Genomic DNA, 22,615 nt, shown 5'->3' on the forward strand with positions numbered 1-22,615 from the left:
AACATGCTCTCAGAAACCTCCAAGAACTGTTACGCTTGTTCAAGATCAAAGCATAATGATGTAGCATTATGTAGGTTTTTGTGACAGAAGGCTACTTTAAATGCCATAGATAATTGGCAAAATCTAGATCTGTAAGTACAAAGTGGTAGGTTATCATGATCGCTTACACCATCAAGGAGGCATGTTATCTTTTTTTAAAACAATAATTTATGTAATTTTTGCCAATGCTGGGTCTTCCTTGCTGCTTGGGCTTTTCTCTAGTTGTGGCCAGCAGGGGCTACTCTCTAGTTGAGGTGTGCAGGCTTCTCACTGCAGTAGCCTCTCCTGATGTGGAGCATGGGCTCTAGGGCACAAGGACTTCAGTAGTTGTGTGGCTCCTGGGCTCTAAAGCACAGGCTCAACAGTTGTGCTTATGGGCTTAGTTGCTCTGAGGCATGTGGGATCTTCCTGGATCACAGATGGAACCCTTGTCTCCTGCATTAGCAGGAGGATTCTTTACCGGTGAGCCACCAGGGAAGCCCAGGCACATTATCTTTTAAGGCATTGTCTTGTTGGTGCTAGGAAAATGTTGCTGTTTATGGGTTAAGCAGGTATTTCTGCCAATGGGGAGGTTTGGGGGGTGCATAATGCAGATATATGATATACAGTAGAGGGGAAAGGGAGGTCAAAGGACAGAGAAAATTTTTCATATTTAAATTATCCTTACTTGCCTTAGAATACAAATTTTTACTGCATCAGTCATTACCTTTGAAAAATACAGACACTCAGACTTTAGGGCATCTGTTGATGTTGCAGTCAAAAGTTTCAGTCCATGGGATTTCCCTGGCAGTCCAGTGGTTAAGACTCCACACTTCCCATTCATGGGGTGCAGAGTCAATCCCTAGTCAGGAAACTAAGATCCCACATGCTGCTTGGTGCAACCAAAAAAAAAAAAAAAGACTCAGCCCTGCCTATGGAGAACTGTGACCAGAGTGAATTTGATCAATGGCCCGGGCTGTAATTATACATTTATTGGAAGCAATGGAGAACATGTTAAAGCTATCGAAGAAACATAATTATATTAGAAAATGTGGAAAATTATCCCAAAGGACCTAGTTACACCATCATACAGATGACAAATGGGGCTTCCCAGGTGGCACTAGTGGTAAAGAATCCGCCTGCCAGTGCAGGAGATGTAAGAGATGCCTGTTTGATCCCTGAGTGAGGAAGCTCCCCTGGAGAAGGAAATGGCAACCCACTCCAGTATTCTTGCCTGGGAAATTCCATGGACAGAAGAGCCTGGTGGGCTATTGTCCATAGGGTCACAAAGAGTCAGACATGACTGAAGTGACTTAGCACACACACATATATGACAAATACAACACAAGGATGTAAGACAAATCTTTGAAATAAAGAAAACTAAGATGCATAATGTAAATATAAAATGGGAGTATGCTGCTTAAGATTTAAAGATAATGATTATGAAAAATAAATTTTATAAAAAGTAGAAACATTGAATTTTAAGTTATTGGTATTTGTTAGTGTGAAATGTTAATGCAATTGTCATAATAAAAGAGAATTTGTACTTTATAGACATATTCAAAAGATTTATAAGAGTGGTGATGTGTCTGGCATTTTCAATGCTATAATATTAGAAATATATTTATTTTGAGAAAATGAAGAAGTACATCTTCATACTCAAAGTTGACCCATATATAACTAAAAATCCTTTTAAAATCATTTAAAATATTATAATTAACAAGAAATGATGGGCATGCATATATGCAATAAAATTAAAAATCAATATTAATTTTTAAGAAGCTTTCTTCTATTTTAAAATTTAAATGCAGTGTTACTGAAATACAAACAAAAATTTGAAAAACATGAACACTAAGAAATGTGATGGGAAAATGGAAAAAAGTCAAAACCTTTGAAATTAAACAGAAATTATGAAAACCACTTGTAAGTGATAATAGATACAAACCAAGTTTCTATATAAGAAGGCTATTATGAATAAAAATACTGAGAGGTCACTTACTTTATGCATTTCAAACAAAATACTATTGTTGCAGATCTTATTAGTTAAAGTTTACTTAAAAGAAATGTTTATTAGAATAAACTAAATGTATGGATGTGAGAGTTGGATTATAAAGAAAGCTGAGCACCAAAGAATTGATGCTTTTGAACTGTGGTGTTGGAGAAGACTCTTGAGAGTCCCTTGGACTGCAAGGAGATCCAACCAGTCCATCCTAAAGGAGATCAGTCCTAGGTGTTCATTGGAAGGACTGATGTTGAAGCTGAAACTCCAATACTTTGGCCACCTCATGCGAAGAGCTGACTCATCTGAAAGGACCCTGATGCTGGGAAAGATTGAGGGCTGGAGGAGAAGGGGACAATAGAGGATGAGATGGTTGGATGGCATCACCGACTTGATGGACATGGGTTTGGGTAGACTCCAGAAGTTGGTGATGGACAGGGAGGCCTGGCGTGCTGTGGTTCATGGGGTCACAAAGAGTAGGACACAACTGAGCGACTGAACTGAACTGAAATATATCCAATAACTTATTCTGGAAGAGAAAACCATAGTGAGTTAATAGTACATAGCAGAGTGCCTGGGAACACACCTTACTGACATGTACATACTGAATAATTTATTGATGCATACATGTATTAAACTTGACTATCAATTTAGAGATAAAATATATAATGCAATAAAATATTAAAATAGATTGAACACTGAAATGGAAAAAATTTTCTCGTATTGGAAAATAATTTAATCAAATCTATACATGAAAAATCATACCTGTATGCATTGAGTAAAAATTTTCTCAGTGATTATTTTGATTTATATAGCATTTTATAAAATTGAACAAAATTAGGAAATTGGCAGTACAGTAAATATGCCAAGAAATTAGAGTAAGAGAAGTATAAAAAGGAAAAAAATCTGACCCTCTACAATGGATTGAAAGATACCTATCAGTGTGTGATCAGGGTATGATTTCTTAGAGTAAGCCATCTCTTGACTACTAGAAACCTACTGATTCACCATTGAATCATCAGAGATCTTTCCAGAGAGAAGAGAGCAAAATATTAAACAATGAAGATATTAATATATATATATATACAAAACATGACATCATACTTAGATAATCTTAGGCTTTGAGATTCTTTATATCCCTGATTATCTTGTTATCTGTATCTTACAATCTTATTCAAGTTGCATTACTTGCTTTCACTAAAAAAAACTGACAAGGAATTTTAACACTGGCACTCATCAGAGACATCTTAGTAAAACACTCCTACAGATTCCATTTTCAAATCATGCTCCCACAAGATAAACAATGCATATCCAACAATTGACATAAATATCCACTCAAAAACTGAATAAAACAGCCTTCTTACTCTTTGTGGGGAACAAAGCTTTTAGAATGGACACTGTGAGGTTCAATGTGTTTGGTCAGCAATAAGAGCAAATATAACCCAGACAGTTTGTTAAGGCAAGTATAATAGATAAGGTGGCACCATGCCTCTTGGTTCCTCAGAATGCATCCCTTCTCTGTAACTCTGAATTTTCTGAGACATGCTCTATTTTTTTTTAATAATATGACATGGATCTGTGGATATTGGCTACTTACCAAATTTATACTTGTCAGGATAGCTGAAATGTCAGCAACTGTGTAGCGGTAAAAAGTGAGCACCCAACAAGAGATAAAAGTTGTTAATTCCATGATCTCATCTACTCGCTGGGAAGTGATTATCATTTTACCTATAAAAGGAGTGGTTGTGACTGCAAGGGTACATGAAAGTATCTTAGGAAAATAGCTGTAGAGTGAGCAAATTACAGAGTTATTAATGTTGATTAATTGAGTCATCCATTGGGCACTGTTGAAATCACTAGAAGAGAAAAAGGATTTGTGAATCCTGAGGAAAGGTTAAGTTTCAATGGGTGGTAAATGAAGGACACTGAGTTCTAAATTTGAGAGAACTGAGTCCATGATTATGCTGGAAACATGGCTACCATGAATTTCTTATTTCCACAAAGTGTGAATCCTTTCCATTTATGACATCTCTGAGGAAAACTAACTTGAAAGTCACATCATGTTATATTCCATTGGTAATCACTTATTAAATAGCTCATCTGCCTCAGAGGCTCATCTAGATAATAAGTTATATACATCAGCAACCAAAGAAAGGTGTTTTCATGCAGCCTTACTTTGCTAAGGACAGGATGTTTGAATTCAAGGAACAGAGTTTTAACAGTGCCTGCAACAAACCCAATACCTCGTCTGTGTTTAGGGAAACTTGGCTGTGGCCACTGCTGTAATTCTCTTTTAAATGACCTACTTTTTATTTTTCTTATGTAGACTGTATTTTAAAAAGAATATTTGTATTTCTTTGTTTGCTAATTGGGAAAACCAATTTGACTTGCAACAAGCAGAAGTTTAACATGAAAAATGAAATCAAAATAATGAACTCCCAGGGACCTTATGGGGTATGCTCAACACTGTTCCCTCTGTTAAAAAGGGACATTAGTTTCAAGTCCATGTTTGGATGCCCCCCCCAAAAAAGTGGGGGATATTAGTAACAGTGGGGAAATGGAGATCTACCACTATACTGTATCAAAACTTTCTTCAGACAGCAGCAAGGGAAAAAGCAGGGAAAAAGGATCAGCAGCTTTCTCAGCATCCAGCCATGCCACTTGATGTCGTATCTGTGCACACTCTAAAATTATCTCCTCAGGCAGCACAAGAGTGTGGTCCAGGCCTTAAGCAATAAGCAACAATGGTGTAGCATTCCAGAGCCCATTTTAACTGGGATTGTATGGTTTAGGAAGATGCCCTTGGTGAACTGATAGCAAATGGCTTCCAAGAAGTACTGTCTGAATCACCCTATTCTCTGACACATCTATCATCCACGGCCCTGCAAACTTGGAACATGAGCAGGCTGGGCCAGTCAGCTCCTCTTCTGTGGAATCTGGAACAAGGACCTCAGACGTGCCAGAGCTTGCCAGGCACTCCAGTGAGGATTCGTGTTAAGGAGTGTGTTTTTTTACCAAAAGATCCTTGGTGCAGACACAGAGAGGTTGAAAGAGAGGATGCAGGTTCAGAACACATGCAGAGTGCAGGGAAGAAGGCTGGTGTGTGCCAATGGTCTTCTCAACCTGCCCCAACAGGCAGTGGGTCCACGAATGGAGCAGAGGCAAGCTGCTACCCAGTGAGACCAGCAGCACAAAGATCTCCATTATCACTTTCTGGTACCAGGTCCTCTGGGCTGTCTCTGCTCTTCCAAGCTGAAGGTTACAAACACCTGAGAAAGTTAAACCTCCTACCTGGTTGTTAGATGGTGTCAGAGGCTATCTGTCACTCAGCCGCTGAGAGTGGAGAGACCCAGCTCAGAATCACTGATTCTCGAAGGTTGAGCTCTCTGCTGTGCTCAAATGGAAGATGTGGCCTTGGGATATAATCAGTTGCAGCTGAGAGAAAAGCCTCCAGTGGAGGAAGCTACTGGCGGTAACAGACAAGGATATTCCAGTGAGAACTACAAGGGCAGATGGTACATGGGTAAATGGCTGTGTTGATGATTCCAACAAAGCTAAAGGCAGCTGGGACTCCTTGGAATTCTCTGTGTGTCTGCCTCAGGCTGAAGGCTTCATGTACCAAGGTAAATAGATTAAACATCTCAAGTTTTGGAGCTAGACTGAAGGGTATGAATCCCTCTTGACTCAGGCACTTCTCCATTGTGTGATCTTGGGGAACCCACTTCATCATTTTGACCCTGGGTTTTGCCAGTAGTAAAACAAAAGTTCCTACTTTCTCAGTTGTGAGAATTAAAGAGAATATGTTTATAAAGCAAACCCTGGAATCTTGGCACTCAGTGTGACACTCAAGTACTCAGTGTTTTGTTACTTTTATTGATTCTCACAGGGACCCAGGTAAGCACCTTCATCCCTCCAGGTCATTCAGCAAATAGGTTCAGGAAGCTCTAGTGAGTTGCCTAGAGATTCCCAGGAGGTGAACCCATACTGAGATACCAGCCCTCTGCAGCCTCTGCCTCCTTCAGGTGAGTGTGTCAGTGGCTTATCAGAAGCCCCATTTCTTTCTCAAATGCACTCAGCACCAGTGGGGCTCAGGGACTTTAGGGGAAATGAGGGGTGCCTGGCAAGGCTGGTGGGGAGGCCCAGTGAGGTTGTGGGTACAGTATGGGGCAGCAGATGGGTGCTCCAGCTCCACCTCCCACAGTTCATGGGTAGAGCCACATCTTATACCTGTTTTACAAGGGGAAACTGAGGCCCAGAGGTGGGGAATCATTTGCCTGTGAGTCATAATGATGTTTTGTGATCAGGATTCAAACCCAGGCTGCTTGAGCCAGCGCTTGGGGAGTCTGATTACTGCCCTATTTCCAGCCCAGCTGGGCTCTGAGATTCTTCATTCTGATGCCATCTTGTCCCCCTTCCTCTAGAGTTCTGCTCCAACCCAAATCCCATGATGATAGATCAGGAAACCAGGCAAACACTATTAAGCAAGGGTTTCTGGTTTTATTAAATGCTTGGACTTTAGAAAGTGATGGAGAGTACATTAGTAACACAGATTAAAAGTGAATGATATATGTGTCCATTACAGTGCACATAGCATTAAAAAAACTGAAAAAATTAGAACACATTATTCTGTTATTAAAATACTCCATAAATTAAAAAGTCACAAAATGAGTGAAATTCCAGTATGACTTGGCTGTTTCACTGCTCTTTTGTAAAAGGAAGAAAATAGCCAAAACTCAGAGACTAGGTGACAAATATGAACATTTCACTAAAGATATAGAGATAGCAAATACATATCTGAAAAATGATCATGAATCCTTAGGGAAATGCAAATAAAACAACAGTGAGATAGTATTACAAACTTATCAAAAGGATTAAAATTAAGAATAACTGATCAGAAGGAAAATAAAAATTAAAAAAATAAAGATAAGCATATTCCTAATAAAAACACTAATATCCTGGAAGGTTATCCTCTACCCCATTTGTGTAGAAAGATATATATATATACACACACAATAGATTAAAGTGACAGCTTCCTTAAAGAAAAAAAGATTGACCAAACGAAGTATTCACTAGGATACAGGAGGAAATGGACCTCTCAAACACTGCTGATAAGAATGAAAAAAACAACAACAACAACAACAAAAAAAACCACAAAAATTCCCAGGCAGTCCAGTGGTTAGGACTCCAGGTGTTCACTGCTTAGGGCCCAGGTTCAATCCCTGATTGGGATATTAAAATCCCACAAGCCATACAGTGTGACCAAAAAAAGAAGAAAAGGTATAATTAGTTCAGATCATAATTTGATAATTTGTTTAAGTTAACACACAACTATCTTATGATTCACACTTTGCACTCTGAGTTATTGAAATAAAGATAAATGAAACATATCCACATAAAGAATTATACACAAATATTTTACCAGCTTTCTTTTTCAATAGTCAAAAATTAGAAAAACTCCAAATGTTCATAAACAAATGAATGGATAATAGTGGTATATTCAAAAGCAACAATATTTCTTAGAAAAAAAAAGTATGAGCTGCTCATACATTATTGATGACTCTTCAAGGATTTATGCAACTTAAATAAAAGCAGAAGAGTAAATACTTTGATTCCTATCATGAATTCTAGAAAATGCAAAGAGATCTATTATAATGGAAAATAAATCAATGGTTACATGGAGGGCTGTGAAGGGCAAAGAAAGAGTATAAAAGGTCATGAGATAAATATACAGTAACATACAGTCATTACCATGACTATGATGATGGTTTTACTTCCATACATATGTCAGAACTCATCAAATAGCTTTTGAAATGGTTCACGATTGAAAAAAAACCAACAACAAAAACCAAACTTCTATGTCCAACTTTCTGCAAAGGAGGTTTGGCAATCCTATATTCATTCCACTTTCTCAGGCCCTTTGTGGATCAGTTTTACCTCAAAGACAACAAATAGAATGAGCAACGAATGACCTTCCACCTGAGTCAACAGGAATGTGACCTGGGTCACAGATACATTTGTGGATGAGAATTCTCCTTTCTTCTATCTTTACTCTTTTTTACCTGCCTTGCTCTTGGTAGGACCTGGGGAAGAAATTCCCCTCAGCACTGCTGGCATTCCCTGTGAACAAGGGAAAATATTTATGCTGCTCCCAGAAGCAGTTGTCACAGCTGACCCCTCCTCAGGGTGATCTAAGTCTCCTGAAGCTCATCATAGCATCCAGGCCTGAAATGAGGAAAAGAAAGCCCTGCAGTCTTTCACAGGGGGCCATGGGCAGAAATGCAAATTTGGCAAAAACTAGTAAGCTAACTTCTGCCTCTGTATTGTCTCCTCTGAAGCACAGTAAGTTTGATACCCCCATGAAAGTTGCACACCTCTTCATGCTTGTAAAGCCCAATTCTGTTTATAAAACACATGACATGGTAAATGGAACTTCCAAGATTAAGGAGGATTTAAATAGTAACATCTTTGTTACTGTACAAACCAAAGCAATGGTCAGGCAGATCTGCCAGCAATGGCTGGCAATTCTTAATTGGTGACTTGGAAGCTAGAAAAATTAATCACTAGTATCTTCAGACCAACATGTCCCTGAAAATGGTGGTCCTTCTCTGCAAGCTGCCAGATGAACTTTTGATGTTCTCTGGGCCGATACTGTATCAGGCCCAGGCACAAGCTGCTCAGAAAGGGAATGAAGACATCCCAAGGGTTTAGGTTAATCCTAATTTCCTCCAACAAATGAGAGAACAGAGTACACTTCCCTGAGCATGCTGGGGTAGTGACTGATGCATACTGTGGAGACCTGCCAGATTAGAGGTGAAATGAATATGGCAACGGAAACTGGAAGTGATGTAAATCTATCAAGAGCAGATTAGCGTGCAACACAGTTACACGTGCTTCCCACATGACTGAAATTATGATGAAGAATCTCTTTACTCTTGGTGTTTGGATTTATGAGGCAATTAGTGTCTCACAGTTTGGTCCAGTGTCATTACACTGAGCAAGGAAACTATACATTTCTTATACATCTAAGGCCTTTTTCCAGTGTGAATTCTCTGATGCTGAGAGAGGTTAGATTTTCGGCTAAAAGACTTCCCACATTTGAGGCAGTCATATGGCTTTTCTCCTGTGTGAACTCTCTGATGATAATGAAGGGTGGAACGAGAGGTGAAAGACTTCCCACATTCACTGCATTCATAAGGCCTTTCTCCTGTGTGAACTCTCCGGTGAATAATGAGGTGAATTCTTTGGGTAAAGGATTTCCCACAATCACTACATTCATGAGGCCTTTCTCCTGTGTGAACTCTCCGATGTCGAACGAGTATTGAGCTATTGGTAAAAGATTTCCCACAGTCACTGCACTTGTAAGGCCGTTCTCCAGTGTGAACTCTCTGATGGTAGCCAAGGGCAGAGACAGAAGTAAATGACTTCTCACATTCATTGCACTCATAAGGTCTTTCTCCAGTGTGAACTCTCCGGTGTTTAGAGAGGTATGAATTCTGGCTAAAGGATCTCCCACAATCCGTACATTCATAAGGCTTTTCTCCAGTGTGAACCCTCTGGTGTTGATTCAACTGGGAACTATCTCTAAAAGATTTCCCACATTCACTGCAGTCAAAAGGCCTTTCTCCTGTGTGAACTCTCTGATGACAACGGAGGGCAGAGTTAGAGGTAAAAGACTTCTCACATTCGCTGCACTCATAAGGCCTTTCTCCAATGTGAATTTTCTGATGATAACGAAGGGCAGAGCCAGAGGTAAAAGATTTTCCACATTCGCTGCACTCGTAAGGCCTTTCTCCTGTGTGAACTCTCTGGTGTATGTTGAGATGATTTCTTTGGGTAAAGGATTTTCCACACTCATTGCACTCATAAGGCCTTTCTCCTGTGTGAACTCTACGGTGTCGGATGAGTATTGGTCCATTCGTAAAGGATTTCCCACAGTCACTGCACTCATAAGGTTTTTCTCCTGTGTGAACTCTCTGATGATAACAGAGGGCAGAACCAGAGGTAAAAGATTTCCCACATTCATTACATTCAAAAGGCCTTTCTCCAGTGTGAACTCTCTGGTGTTGAGATAGGTAAGATTTATGGCTAAAGGATTTCCCACATTCACTGCACTCATAAGGCCTTTCTCCTGTGTGAATTCTTCGGTGTATAATGAGGTGATTTATTTGGGTAAAAGACTTTCCACAATCAGTACACTCATATGGCCTTTCTCCTGTGTGAATTCTCTGATGATAACGCAGGCCAGAGCTAGAGGTAAAAGACTTCCCACATTCCCCGCATTTATGAGTCTTTTCTCCAGTGTGAACTCTCTGATGATAATGGAGGGCAGAGCTAGAAGTAAAAGATTTCCCACAGTCATTGCACTCGTAAGGCCTTTCTCCTGTATGAACCCTCCAGTGTTCAATTACATCAGATTTTCGTTTAAAGGACTTCCTACACTCAGTGCATTCATAACTGATTTCTCCAGTGTGAACTGTCCGTTGTTGAATAAAGATGGAGCTATGGCCAGAAGACTGTGCACAATGATAGCACACATGGCAATTTTCTCCAGTGTTACTCCTCTGAGGATAAATGAGGACAAATTCTTGGCTAAAGGATTTCCCACATTTGCTGCACTTGTACTGCCTTGCCCCAGTATGAATTCTTCGATGTTGAATGAGGGCTGAGCTTCCTCTAAAAGACTTTCCACAGTCACCACACTCATAAAGCCTGTCACCAGTGTGAGCTTTCTGGTGCACAATAAACGAGGATTTATACTTGAATTTTTTCCCACATTTACTGCACACAAAACGCTGTCTTTCAGGGTAGGCACTCTGGTCCTGAACAAGTGTGTGTTTGGGGCTGAAGGCTTTCTTGCATTCTCCCTTGGTACAATGACTTTTTTTGCTTTGTAAAGTTTCCATGCAGTGGGTGACCGTATTTGGCTTCTCCCCAGTGTGACTGGCCTGTTGCTTCAGATGTTCTGAGGTGGTTTGGCAGTCATCCCCAACTTCCTTGCTGGTTAAAGGCTCCCTTGACGCGTGGAAATTGGAGCTCTTCACAAATGATGGCCTGTCCACACTGATTATGGGTGGTTTTTCTTGCTTGTGCTGCTCCTGGTGCTGCTGAGGGTCTGTACTGAAAGAAAATCCTTTGGCACATGCCCTACACTTCAGTAGTTTCTTGCTGTGTTGTGTTCCCTGCTGCTCAGCCAAATGGAAAATGCCTCTCAAGACTGGACCACACACTTCACAGGGGTGAATCTTCTGAGAAGATGAAGGTTCCTTGGAAGTCCTTGCCTGTGACACTGCCACAGAAACACTCTGTTCAAAGGAAGTCTCAACTTTCTCCTCTCCACTCCAGAAGCCTGAATGGAAAGAAATGCTGATGAGGAACACATTCACTTTATTGGAAGGGGCAACTCTCTGCACAAACATGCAAATGAAACAAAAAAATATCTTGCATGTGGCAATGAAGATCCCATGAGCCACAATTAAGACCCAGCGTATGGGGCTTCCATGGTGGCTCACTGGTAAAGAATCCACCTGCCAATACAGGAGACACAAGTTTGATCCCTGGTCTGGGAAGATCCCACATGCTGTAGAGGAACTAAGCCCATATGTGCCACAGCTACTAAGCCTGTGCTCTAGAGTCCAGGAGCTGCAACTGGTGAACCCATGTGCCACAACCACTGAAGCCCATGCACCTAGAACTCATACTCTACAATGAGAAGCCTTTGCACTGCAATGAGAGCAGCCCCCACTCACCAGAACTAGAGAAAAAGCCCACACAGCAACAAAGATCCACCACACCAAAAATAAACAGAAAAACAAATTTTTTCAAAAGCAGTGGTTAAAAAACACAAGCAGGGTAATTATACTATGTCAGATGAGATACTCTTTAAGTAAATAATTGTCACAAGAGACAAAGGAGGTCATTACATAATGATAAAGCAATGAATTCATCAAGAGGATAAAAATTACAAATACATATGTACCCAATATTGGAGCACCTAAATATATAAAGCAAATTTTAACAAACCTGAAGGTAGAAATAGATAGCTGCAATAATATTAAGGGTTCAATATCCCACTCTGGATAAGAAAGCGCTGGACTTGAATTGCACCTAAGACCAAACGGACCTAATAGACATGTACAAAAGATGCTATCCAATTATAGCAGAATACACATTCTTCCCAAGTGCATGTATCATTCTCTAGGAGACATTACATGTTGGGTCACAAAACAAATACTAAAAAATTTACAAAGATGAAAATCGTATCAAGTATCTTTTCAAACTACAATGGTATGAAACTGGAAATCATTAACAGGAAGAAACCTGGAAAATTCACAAATATTGGAATTTAAATGACACACTCCTGAATGACCTACAGGTTAAATAAGAAGTTTAAAAAAAAATATTTAGACAAATGAAAATGAAAACAACACACCAAAATTTGTGGGATGCAGCAAAAGCAACTGTAAGAGGATAGTTTAGAGCAATACATGCCTACATTAAGAATAAAAGAACTATCTCAAATAAACAGTGTATGCTTATACCTCAAGACATGAAAAAAAGAACTAAGATTAAAATTATCAGAAATAAGCAAATAACAAAGATCAGAGCAGAAAAGTGAAACAGAGACTAGGAAAATGATAGAAAACATCAATGAAACTAAGAGGGCTTTTTTTTTGGCCACAGCATGTGGCTTAAAGAATCTTAGTTCCCTGACCAAGGATCAAACCTGGGCCTCCTGGAGTGAAAGTATGGAGTCCTAACCACTGGACCACCAGGGAATTCCCAAGAGTCAGTTTCTTAGAAGATACGAGGTCTTTGGTTAGATTGACAGGCCTTTAGTTAGATGATGAAAAGAAGAGTGACAACTCAAACTCAGAAATAAAAGAGGAGACATCACAACTGATACTGCAGGAATACAATCTATCAGAAGAAATTACAATGAACAATTTGTTCCAATTTTGAACAAATTAGATAACCTCAAGAAATGAATGACATACCTATAAACATAAAACCAACCAAAACTAAATCATGAAGAAATAGAAAATCTGAACAGATCTATAAGGAGGTAAGGAGATGGTAAGGAGACATAATCACTAATAAAAAAATCCCCAACAAAGAAAAGCCCAGGACTAGACAGAATCACTGGGAAATGAACTTAATATTTATAGACTTAACATTAATCCTTCTCAAAGTCTTCCAAGAACTTGAAGCAGGAACACTTCCAAGTTCATTTTATGAGAACAGCATTACTCTGATATCAAAGCTATTTAAGCATAACACAAGAGAAGAAAATTATAGGACAATACCCCTGATAAACATAGATACAAAACTCTTCAACAAAACACTTACAAATCAAATCTAACAGCACATTAAAAGAATCATACATCACAATCAAGGAGGATTTATCCCGGGGATGCTAACAAGGTTAAACATCATGTGCAACATCAAAAAATGTGACAAACACATTATCACAATGGAAGATAAAACCCATAATCATATCTATACATGCTGAAAAAGCATTTGATAAAATTCAATATCTTTTCAAGATTAAAAACTCTCAATAAGTTAGACATAGAAGGAATGCACCTCAACACATCTGATACGGCTACAGCTAACATCACATTCCGGGCTTCCCAGGTGGCCCAGTGGTAAAGAATCTACCTGCCAAGCAGGAAACAGTTTTGATCCCTAAGTCAGGAAGATCCCCTGGAGAAGGAAATGGCAATCAGCTCCAGTATTCTTGCCTGGGAAATCTCATGGACAGGGGAGCCTGGCGGGCTACAGTCCATGGGGTCACAAAAGAGTCGGACACAAATCAATGACTAAACAACAACAACAACATTATATTCAACACTCAAAAGCTAAAAAGGTTTTCCTCTAACATCAGGAACAAGACGAGGATGCCCATCACTTCTGCTTTTATTCAACACAGTACAGGAAGCCCTAGCCAGAGTAAGTAGGGAAGAAAAAGAAAGAAAAGGCATTCAAACCAGAATTGCTGTCATTGTGCAGTTGCTAAGTCACGTCCGACTCTGTGCCACCCCTGGGACTTCAACACACCAGGCTTCACCATCCTTCACTATCTCCCCAAATTTGCTCAATCATGTTCAAAAAGTTGGTGATGACATCCAACCAGCTCATCCTCTGTTGCCCTGTTCTCCTCTTGCCCTCAATCTTCCCCAGCAGCGGGGTCTTTTCCAGTGAGTTGGTTCTTTGCACCAGGTAGCCTAAGTACCAGAGCTTCAGCTTCAGCATCAGTCTTTCACTGAACATTCAGGGTTGATTTCCTTTAGGACTGACTAGTTTGATTTCCCTTCAGTCCAACTGACTCTCAAGAGTCTTCTCCAGCACCACAATTTGCAAGCATCAATTCTTCAGTGCTCAGCCTTCTTTATGGTCCAACTCTTACATCTATACATGACTACTGGAAAAACCATAGCTTAGACTATATGGACCTTTGTCAGCAAAGTGATGTCTCTACTTTTTAAAATGCTGTCTAGCTTTGTCATAAAGCTCTTCTTCCAAGAAGCAAGTGTCTTTTAATTTCATGGCTGCAGTCACCATTTGCAGTGATTTTGGAGCCCAAGAAAATAAAGTCTGTCACTGTTTTCATTGTTTTCCTGTCTATTTGCCATGAAGTGATGGGACCAGATGCCATGATCTTAGTTTTCTGATTGTTCAGTTTTAAGCCAGCTTTTTCATTGTCCTCTTTCACCTTCATCAAGAGGTTCCTCTTCACTTTCTTCCCTTAGGGTGGTATTATCTGCATATCTGATGCTGCTGATATTTCTGCTGGTAATCCTGAGTCCAGTTAGTGATTCATCCAGCCTGGAATTTTGCATTAGGTACTCTGCATGTATGTTAAATAAATAGAGTGACAGTATACAGCCTCGTCATACTCCTTTCCCAATTTTGAACCAGTCTATTGTTGCATGTCTGGCTCTAACTGTTGCTTTTTGACCTGCATACAGGTTTCTCAGGAGACAGGTAAGGTGGTCTGGCACTGCCATCTCTTTAAGAATTTTCCAGACTTTGTTGTGATTCACATAGTCAAAGGCTTTGGCATAGTCAATGAATCAGAAGTAGATGTTTTTCTGGAATTCCCTTGCTTTCTCTATGATCCAATGAATGTTGGCAAGCTGACCTCTGGTTCCTCTGCCTTTTGTAAATCCAACTTGTACATCTATAAGTTCTCAGTTCACATACTGTTGAAGACTAGCTTGAAGGATTTTGACCATTACCTTGTTAGCGTGTGAAATAAGCACAGTTGTACAATAGTTTGTACATTCTCTAGCATTGTCCTTCTTTAGGATAGAAATGAAAACTGACCATTGCCAGTCCTGGGGCCATTGCTGAGCTTTCCAGATTTGCTGGCATATTAAGTCCAGCACTTTAACAGCAAGAATAGAAGAAGCAAAACTGTTTGTAGGCAGCACAGTCTTATATGTAGAAACCCCAAAATTCTACCCTACTAAATGAATTCAGTAAAGTTGCAGGACAAAAAACCCCAATATACAAATTTGTTTCAGTTGCTTTTATATACACTAGTAAAAACTGTCTGAAAAGAAAATTAAGAAAATAATCTTATTTTAAATAGAATAAAAAACAAAATATTCAGGAATAAATTCAACCTAGGAGTTGAGAAATTTATATTCTGAAAATTATACAACAATGATAAAAGAAAGTAGAGAAGACATAAATAAATGAAAAGATATCCAGTGTTCTAGGATTTCAAGAATTAATATTGTTAATTTTACCAAGAGCAATTTATAGATAGAAAACAATCCATATCAAAATTCCAAAGACATTTCCCACAGAAATAAACAATCCTCAAGTTCATAGGGAACCATAAAAAATTCCAAATAGCAAAAGCAATCTTGACAAAGAAGGACAAAGCGAGAGGCATCATACTGCCTGATTTCAAAGTATTACAAAGCTACAGTAACTGACACATTATGGTACTGGCATTAAAAAAGACACATAGATCAATGGAATTGAATAGTGAGCCCCAACTCTAATGGCAGAAAGTGAAGAGGAACTAAAGAGCCTTTTGATGAGGGTCAAAGAAGAAAGTGAAAAGTTAGCTTAAAACTCAATATTCAAAAAACTAAGATCATAGCATTTGGTCTCATCACTTCATGGTAAATCAAAGGGGAAAAAGTGGAAGTGGTGACAGATTTTATTTTCTTAGGCTCCAAAATCACTGCAGATTGTGACTGCAGCCATGAAATTAAAAGACACTTATTCCCTGAATGGAAAATTATAACAAACCTAGATAGCATATTAATTAAAAAGCAGAGATATCACTTTGCCAACAAAGGTCTGTATTGTCAAAGCTACATTTTTTCCAGTAGTCATGTACGGATATGAGAGTTGGACCATAAAGAAGGCTGTATGCCAAAGAATTGATGCTTTGGAACTGTGATGCTGCAGAAGACTTTTGAGAGTCAAATGGACTGTAAGGAGAGGAAACTAGTCAATCCTAAAGGAAATCAACCCTGAGTATTCATTGGGAGGACCAATGTCGAAGCTCCAATACTCTGGTCACCTGAGTCAAAGAGCTGACTCATTGGAAAACACTCTGATGTTGGGAAAGACTGAAGGCAGGAGGAGAAGGAGGCAGCAGAGGAGGAGATGGTTGGGTGGTATCACCAACTCAACGGACATGAGTTTGAGCAAACTCCTGGAGACAGTGGAGGATAGAGGAGCCTGGTGTGCTACAGTCCACTGGGTCGCAAAGTCAGACACAACTTAGTAACTGAACGACAACAATACAAGATCAAGCCAGGCATAACATTCCCTAAGCCAAAGCCTAAGGGAGTCAAGCCCTAACCCTCTCCAATTCTGTGATGACTGAGAGACGTGAGAAGCTGCAAAAAAAAAAATTTGATGCTAGCACAGATTAGTTCACGAGGTTCAAGGAAAGGGACTGTCTCCATAACACAGAAGCACAAGGTGAAGCAGCAAATGCTGATGTAGAAGCTACACCAAAGTTATCCAAAAGATCTAGCTAAGCTAATTAATAAACATTGCTACACTAAACAATAGATTTTTAATGTAGATGAAATAGTCTTATGTTGGAAAAAGATATCATCTAGGACTTTCACAGTGAGAGAGAAGTCAATGCCTGGCTTCAAAGGACAAGCTAAACTCTCTCGTTAGGGGCTAATGCAGCTAGTGACTAGATGTTGAAGCCAATGGTCCTTTATCACTCTGAAAATCTTGGGCCCTTAAGCATTATGCTAGATTTACTCTTCATATACTCTATAAACAGGACAACAAAGCCTGGATGACAGCACATATATTTATAACATGGTTTACTGAATAATTTAAGACTACTGTTGAGACCTACTGCTCTGAAAAAAAGATTGTTTTCAAAATATTACTGTTCACTGAAAATGTACCCAGTCGCTCAAGAGCTCTGATGGAGATGTATATTGTTTTCATGCCTAGTACGACAACATCCATTCTGTGGCCCATGGATCAAGTAGACTAGACTGCCAACCTTAAGAAATACATTTCATAAGGCTATAGACACCATAGATAGTAATTCCTCTGTTGTTGTTGTTTAGTCTCTAAGTCACGTCTGACTCTTTTGTGACCCCCAGTGGACTGTAGCCTACCAGGCTCCTCTATCCATGGGATTCCCCAGGCAGAATACTAGAGTGGGTTGCCATTTCCTTTTCCAGAGGATCTTTCTGACCCAGGGATCAAACCCATGTCTCCTGCATTGGCACTTGGATTCTTGGCACCAAGAATTGCCACCAAGATTGGCACCACTGAGCATTTGGGAAGGCCTGATTCCTCTAATATATCCAGGTCAAGTAAATTGAAAACCTTCTGGAAAGGATTCATCATTCTAGATGCCATTAAGAATATTTATGAATCATGGGAAAAGATCAAAATATCAACACTAAAAGAATCTGGAGAAAAGTTGATTGAAGAACACTCTCATGTGTGACTTTGAGGGGTTCAAGACCTCAGTGAAGGAAGTAACTGTAGATGTGGTGGAAAATGCAAGAGAACTAGAATAAGAATGGAGCTAGAAGAGAACTGAATTGCTGCAATCTCAGAATAAAACTTTAACAGATGAGAAAAGAAAGCATCTTCTTGAGACAGAATATACTGGTGAAAATGCTGTTTAAAATGTTGGAATGATAACAAAGGATTCAGAATATTACATAAACTTAGTTGATAAAGCAGCAATAGGGTTTGAGAAGATTGATTCCAACCTTGAAACAATTTCTACTGTGTGTAAAATGCTATCAAACAGCATTCCATACTACAGAGAAATCATTCATGAAGGGAAGAGTCCATCCATGCAAGAAATTTCATTGTCTTATTTGAAAAAATTGCCATAGCCACCCCAACCTTCAGCAACCTGATTAATCAGCACCTTGATCAGCCAAAATTAAGGGAAGAGCAAAAAGATACAGCTCAGATGACAGTTAACATTTTTCAAGCAATGAAGACTTCTTTTTAACTAAAGTATATTTGTTGTCATTTTATATATAATGCTATTGCACACTTAGGCTACTGCACAGCATGAACATAACACTTACATTCACTGGGAAACAAAACTTTGTCACTTGCTTTAGGGTCATACTCACTTTTTATTGTGGTGGTCTGGAACCAAACCTGCAATGTCTGTGAGGTATGCCTTGCCTCTATCTGTATATGAATAAATGGACAGTCTGGTATTTATACGCAATGGAGTATCACTCAGTCATAAAAAAGGAAAGCATGCATTGATGAACCTGGAAGGCTTAACACAAAATAAAATAAGCCAGAAAAAAAAAAAACAAAACTGTATGACTGAAGGAATGCAAGTCGCTCAGTCATGTCTGATTCTTTGTGACCCCATGGACCACAGCCCACCAGACTCCTTTGTCCATGGAATTCTCCAGGCAAGAATATTGGAGTGGGTAGCCATTTTCTTTTCAAGGGGATCATTCCAACCCAGGAATCAAACCCAGGTCTCCTGCATTGCAGACAGATTCTTTACCATCTGAGCCACCAGGGAAGCCCAAATACTGTATGGTATCACTTATATATGAAATCTTGAAAAAGAGAGTTGAAACCAGAGAAACAAAGAATGGGGGCTCAGGTCTACAGAAAATGGTGGTTGATTATAAGGTGAATAAGCTCTGGGGATCTAATACAGCATGGAGACTATAGTTAATAATGCTGTATTGTACACTTCAAATGTGCTAAGAGAGTAGATCTTAAGTGTTCTCACACATATGAAAAAGGTAAATATATCAGGTAATGGATACGTTAATTTATTATAGTCCTCATTTCATAATATGTGTGTATATATATAAAATCATAGCATTGTATACATTCTTTTTTAAAATTTTTTGGCTGTCTTCAAAGGTCACACCACCTGTCATGAATGAGAAAGATGAAATCATAAGCATTCTCTGAGAACCCACAATTCATCTCACATCTTCACATCTATTCCAGTCATCCTCCCTCAGAGTTCACCACCTCAAGGTTTGTGGGATCTCAGTTCCCCAACCAAGAATTGAATCCAGGCCACAGCAATGAAAGAACTAATCCTAATCACAGGACCATTAGGGAACTCTCTGTACACTTTAAATGTATACAGTATTATTAATTATAACTCAATAAGAGAAAAGGAAAAGAAGAGATCTAAACACTACAGACAGAACCATAAAGGATATCCTTGAAAAACAGCCCATGATCCAGGTTATGACCATGACAATGCCTTCAACTCTTGGCATACAGAGACATGAGGAAACGTGAGATAATAAAAGGGAACAAAACCAGGGACACAGAAGTGCCATGGATCTGGATACACCACCTGGTCAGGGAAAAGGGAAGAAAGATGCAATCCATTAGCCTCACTGCAAGACTGCTGACTTCAAATACATCCGTATTAGGGTTGAGTACAGAAATCCCTATGCTTATTCAATTATTAGTATTGAAACTATATCAGCATCTCATTTAATCCTTACAATGACCCTGTAAAGGAAAACAGTAATATTATTTTATTCTTTTTGGAAATAATAATAATAATTGGGGCTACAAGGCGAGACAACGGCAGTGCAAACAACCCTGCCCTATCTATCAAAACAACCAGCCAGAAAGCTGAGGAAACAAACAGTGCCCAAGGTGCATGTGTTTGAACAGGGCACCCCTTGAGGAAAGGAGGGTGAGGCAGGATATAGAGCCTAGCCCAGGTCAGTCTGGGGTGGGTGACAGTCTTACCCAATGAGGATATAAGTGCATAGTTCTCCAGCATCACATCATGGTACAGGCGTCTCTGAGCCGCATCAAGGAGCTTCCATTCCTTCCAACTAAAGGACAGGGCAACATCCTCAAAGGTCACACCACCCTGTCATGAATGAGATAGATGAAACCATAAACATTCTCTCTCTGAAAACCCACAATTCATCTCACACATCTATTCCAGTCATCCTCCCCCAGAGTTCGTCACCTCAGGCTATGGTGCCAATGATGCCTGATCTCTCTTCACTGTCCCGTTAATCACTGTTGAGCCTTCAGCCACAAAAGGCGGTGCCCAGGAGGAATAAACTCCACCTAAACTCTGGGCCTGGCTTACAGGGCCCCATCCCTCCCACCAGGTAATTCCCCTGAGAACTCCCACATTGTGCCTCCAAGACACAGCCAAACATGGTCTCATCGCTACCCTTAAGTCACCAGCACCAGGGCCTGTGGGCCCTCAATTCGTACTTCCTCTTGATGTGCACATCAGCTAACCAAACCTCCTTCACATCTTCAGACCCCACAGTTGCACTCCCACAGCTCTCCCACCACCCTGCCCCACATCACAGGCATCTCTGTGGACTCACCTACATACCTGTAACATGACATTCAGAGAGTGCTTAACAAAATCAAACATGATCTAGTATTATCCCAGATCTCTGAGGGATCCCATACCCAGGAGAAGTCCTGAATGCTGTTTTGAAGCACTGCCTACTTTCCCTCTGAACTTTCAGTATTAGCCACCCAGAACCAGTGAGGGGCTGGGACATCCTCTCCTGCTTTAGGTAGGTTCCATATGTGCCTTTTCAACCTTCAGAACCTGGGGGGAAAGGAAGGCAACCATGGCCGGGCTCAATGTGTATCACCTCGCCTGTATCCCCACCTGGCACTGGAACCTAGTAAAGTCAACCTGACTAACCTCTGCGCTTCAGTCCTCAGTGCTGCCTCTTATCAGATCCTGAGCCCTTAGACAAGACTCAACTTCCTGTGCCTTTCTGTGTCACCCCATTCCAGTATGTTCCTTCTCAGAGCAGGTTTTGAAAACTTTTAAAGCCCTGACAGTGTTCCTTGTCCATTCAGAACTCTCCATGGTTTCCAAGTCCCTCAGAATAAAGGAACAACCTCTCCCTCTGCCAGGCCAGGCCTGATTATCACCTCACACTCTTGTTTACTGCACATATAAGATGGACCCAGGTTTCCCCATCCTCCTGCCTCAGTACGACCTCCAAGCCTCTGAGCCTGGGGGTCCCTCCGCCTGTCACCCTCTTCCACGAGCCATCACACTGTCAGACACAGGACCCCACCCACGACCGCCCCACCGTTCTAGATCCCGCGGCTGTGTGCACTTGAGCAGGAGCATCGCGCTCGGAGCTTTAATGTCTGATGGGGTGAGGGCGGTGCAGGCCCAGAGATCGAGCGTTTACCTGAGGCGGGTCCCTCAGCGCCGCCGCCACCGCCGCCGCCGCCGCCATCTGACCGTGGCCGGAGCGGGTCCGGAAGCGGCCTGAGAACTCGGGCACTGCAGGGCCTCTACTGGGCCTAGCGCGGGTCACCCCGGGCGGCGTCGCCGAGTCTCAGATCTGCCTCTGTGCAGCGGTTACAGGCTCTCCTCTCGGACCCTCTCGGTGCGGCCACCTAGATCCCGACACAACGGTCTGCAGCCGGAAAGGACCCAACGGGCGCGAAAAAATCACTGCCACAACGAGGACGCCGGAAGTCCCTCCCCAAAGCGATAAGACGGCGCAGGAATCCCTCGCCCTGATTGGTCGTTGCCTTTTAATTGAAGCTTCTCTGCCTGCCCTCTTCTGGGTGTCTGCGCTCTAGCGGCGCAGTGAACGGAGTTATTGTTCATCTGAAGCATTGGCTTTGCAACCCCCTGAGGGACCGTGGCATCCACTCCCAGGTGGCATAGTGGTAAACAATCGGCCAACCAGTGCAGGCTTCGCTCCCTGGGTCGGGAAGATCCCCTGGAGATGGAAATGGCAACCCACTCCAGTTATTCTTGCCTGGGAAATCCCATGTACAGAGGAGCCTGGAGCGGACTACAGTCCAAGGAGTCGCGAAAAGTTGGAGGCGACTGAGCACGCACGTAAGCTGAAAGGACTAAGGAGGAACGCTGGACGGTGGTTCTTATCCCTCAAAGGAGGGAGAGGCTTTGTTGGCGAAAAGACATCATTTCAGACTCCATGAAACTCAGCCAGCTCTTATGTGTGCGCTCATTCGCTTCAGTGTCCGACTCTTTGCGACCCCGTGGACTGTAACCCGCCAGGCTCCTCTGTCCATGGGATTCTCCAGGCAAGAATACTGGACTGGGTAGCCATGCCCTTCTCCAGGGGATCTTCTGATCCA

The 22,615-nt window shown here is 41.0% G+C and overlaps 1 protein-coding gene across 1 annotated transcript; it reads right to left on the reverse strand.

Annotated features, from left to right (window-relative positions):
• Positions 1 to 6,494: 6,494 nt before the first annotated feature.
• Positions 6,495 to 22,141, reverse strand: LOC122420593 (zinc finger protein 345-like). The gene is made up of 3 exons (XM_043435869.1): positions 21,691 to 22,141; positions 20,249 to 20,375; positions 6,495 to 11,363 (listed from the first exon to the last, which is right to left on the reverse strand). Exons 1-3 carry the CDS (start codon positions 21,736 to 21,738, stop codon positions 9,040 to 9,042), a joined length of 2,499 nt encoding a protein of 832 aa, XP_043291804.1. The 5' UTR covers positions 21,739 to 22,141; the 3' UTR covers positions 6,495 to 9,039.
• Positions 22,142 to 22,615: the final 474 nt, after the last annotated feature.

This window comes from Cervus canadensis, chromosome 18 (assembly GCF_019320065.1).
Source record: "Cervus canadensis isolate Bull #8, Minnesota chromosome 18, ASM1932006v1, whole genome shotgun sequence".
Taxonomy (NCBI): domain Eukaryota; kingdom Metazoa; phylum Chordata; class Mammalia; order Artiodactyla; family Cervidae; genus Cervus; species Cervus canadensis.

Coding starts and splice junctions, on each gene's coding strand:
- LOC122420593 (XM_043435869.1), bottom strand. CDS start 21,738: ATGGCGGCGGCGGCGGCGGTGGCGGCGGCGCTGAGGGACCCGCCTCAG. Junction 20,376..21,690: donor CGCTGAGGGACCCGCCTCAG/GTAAACGCTCGA, acceptor CATTCATGACAG/GGTGGTGTGACCTTTGAGGA. Junction 11,364..20,248: donor TGCACTTATATCCTCATTGG/GTAAGACTGTCA, acceptor CTTTCCATTCAG/GCTTCTGGAGTGGAGAGGAG.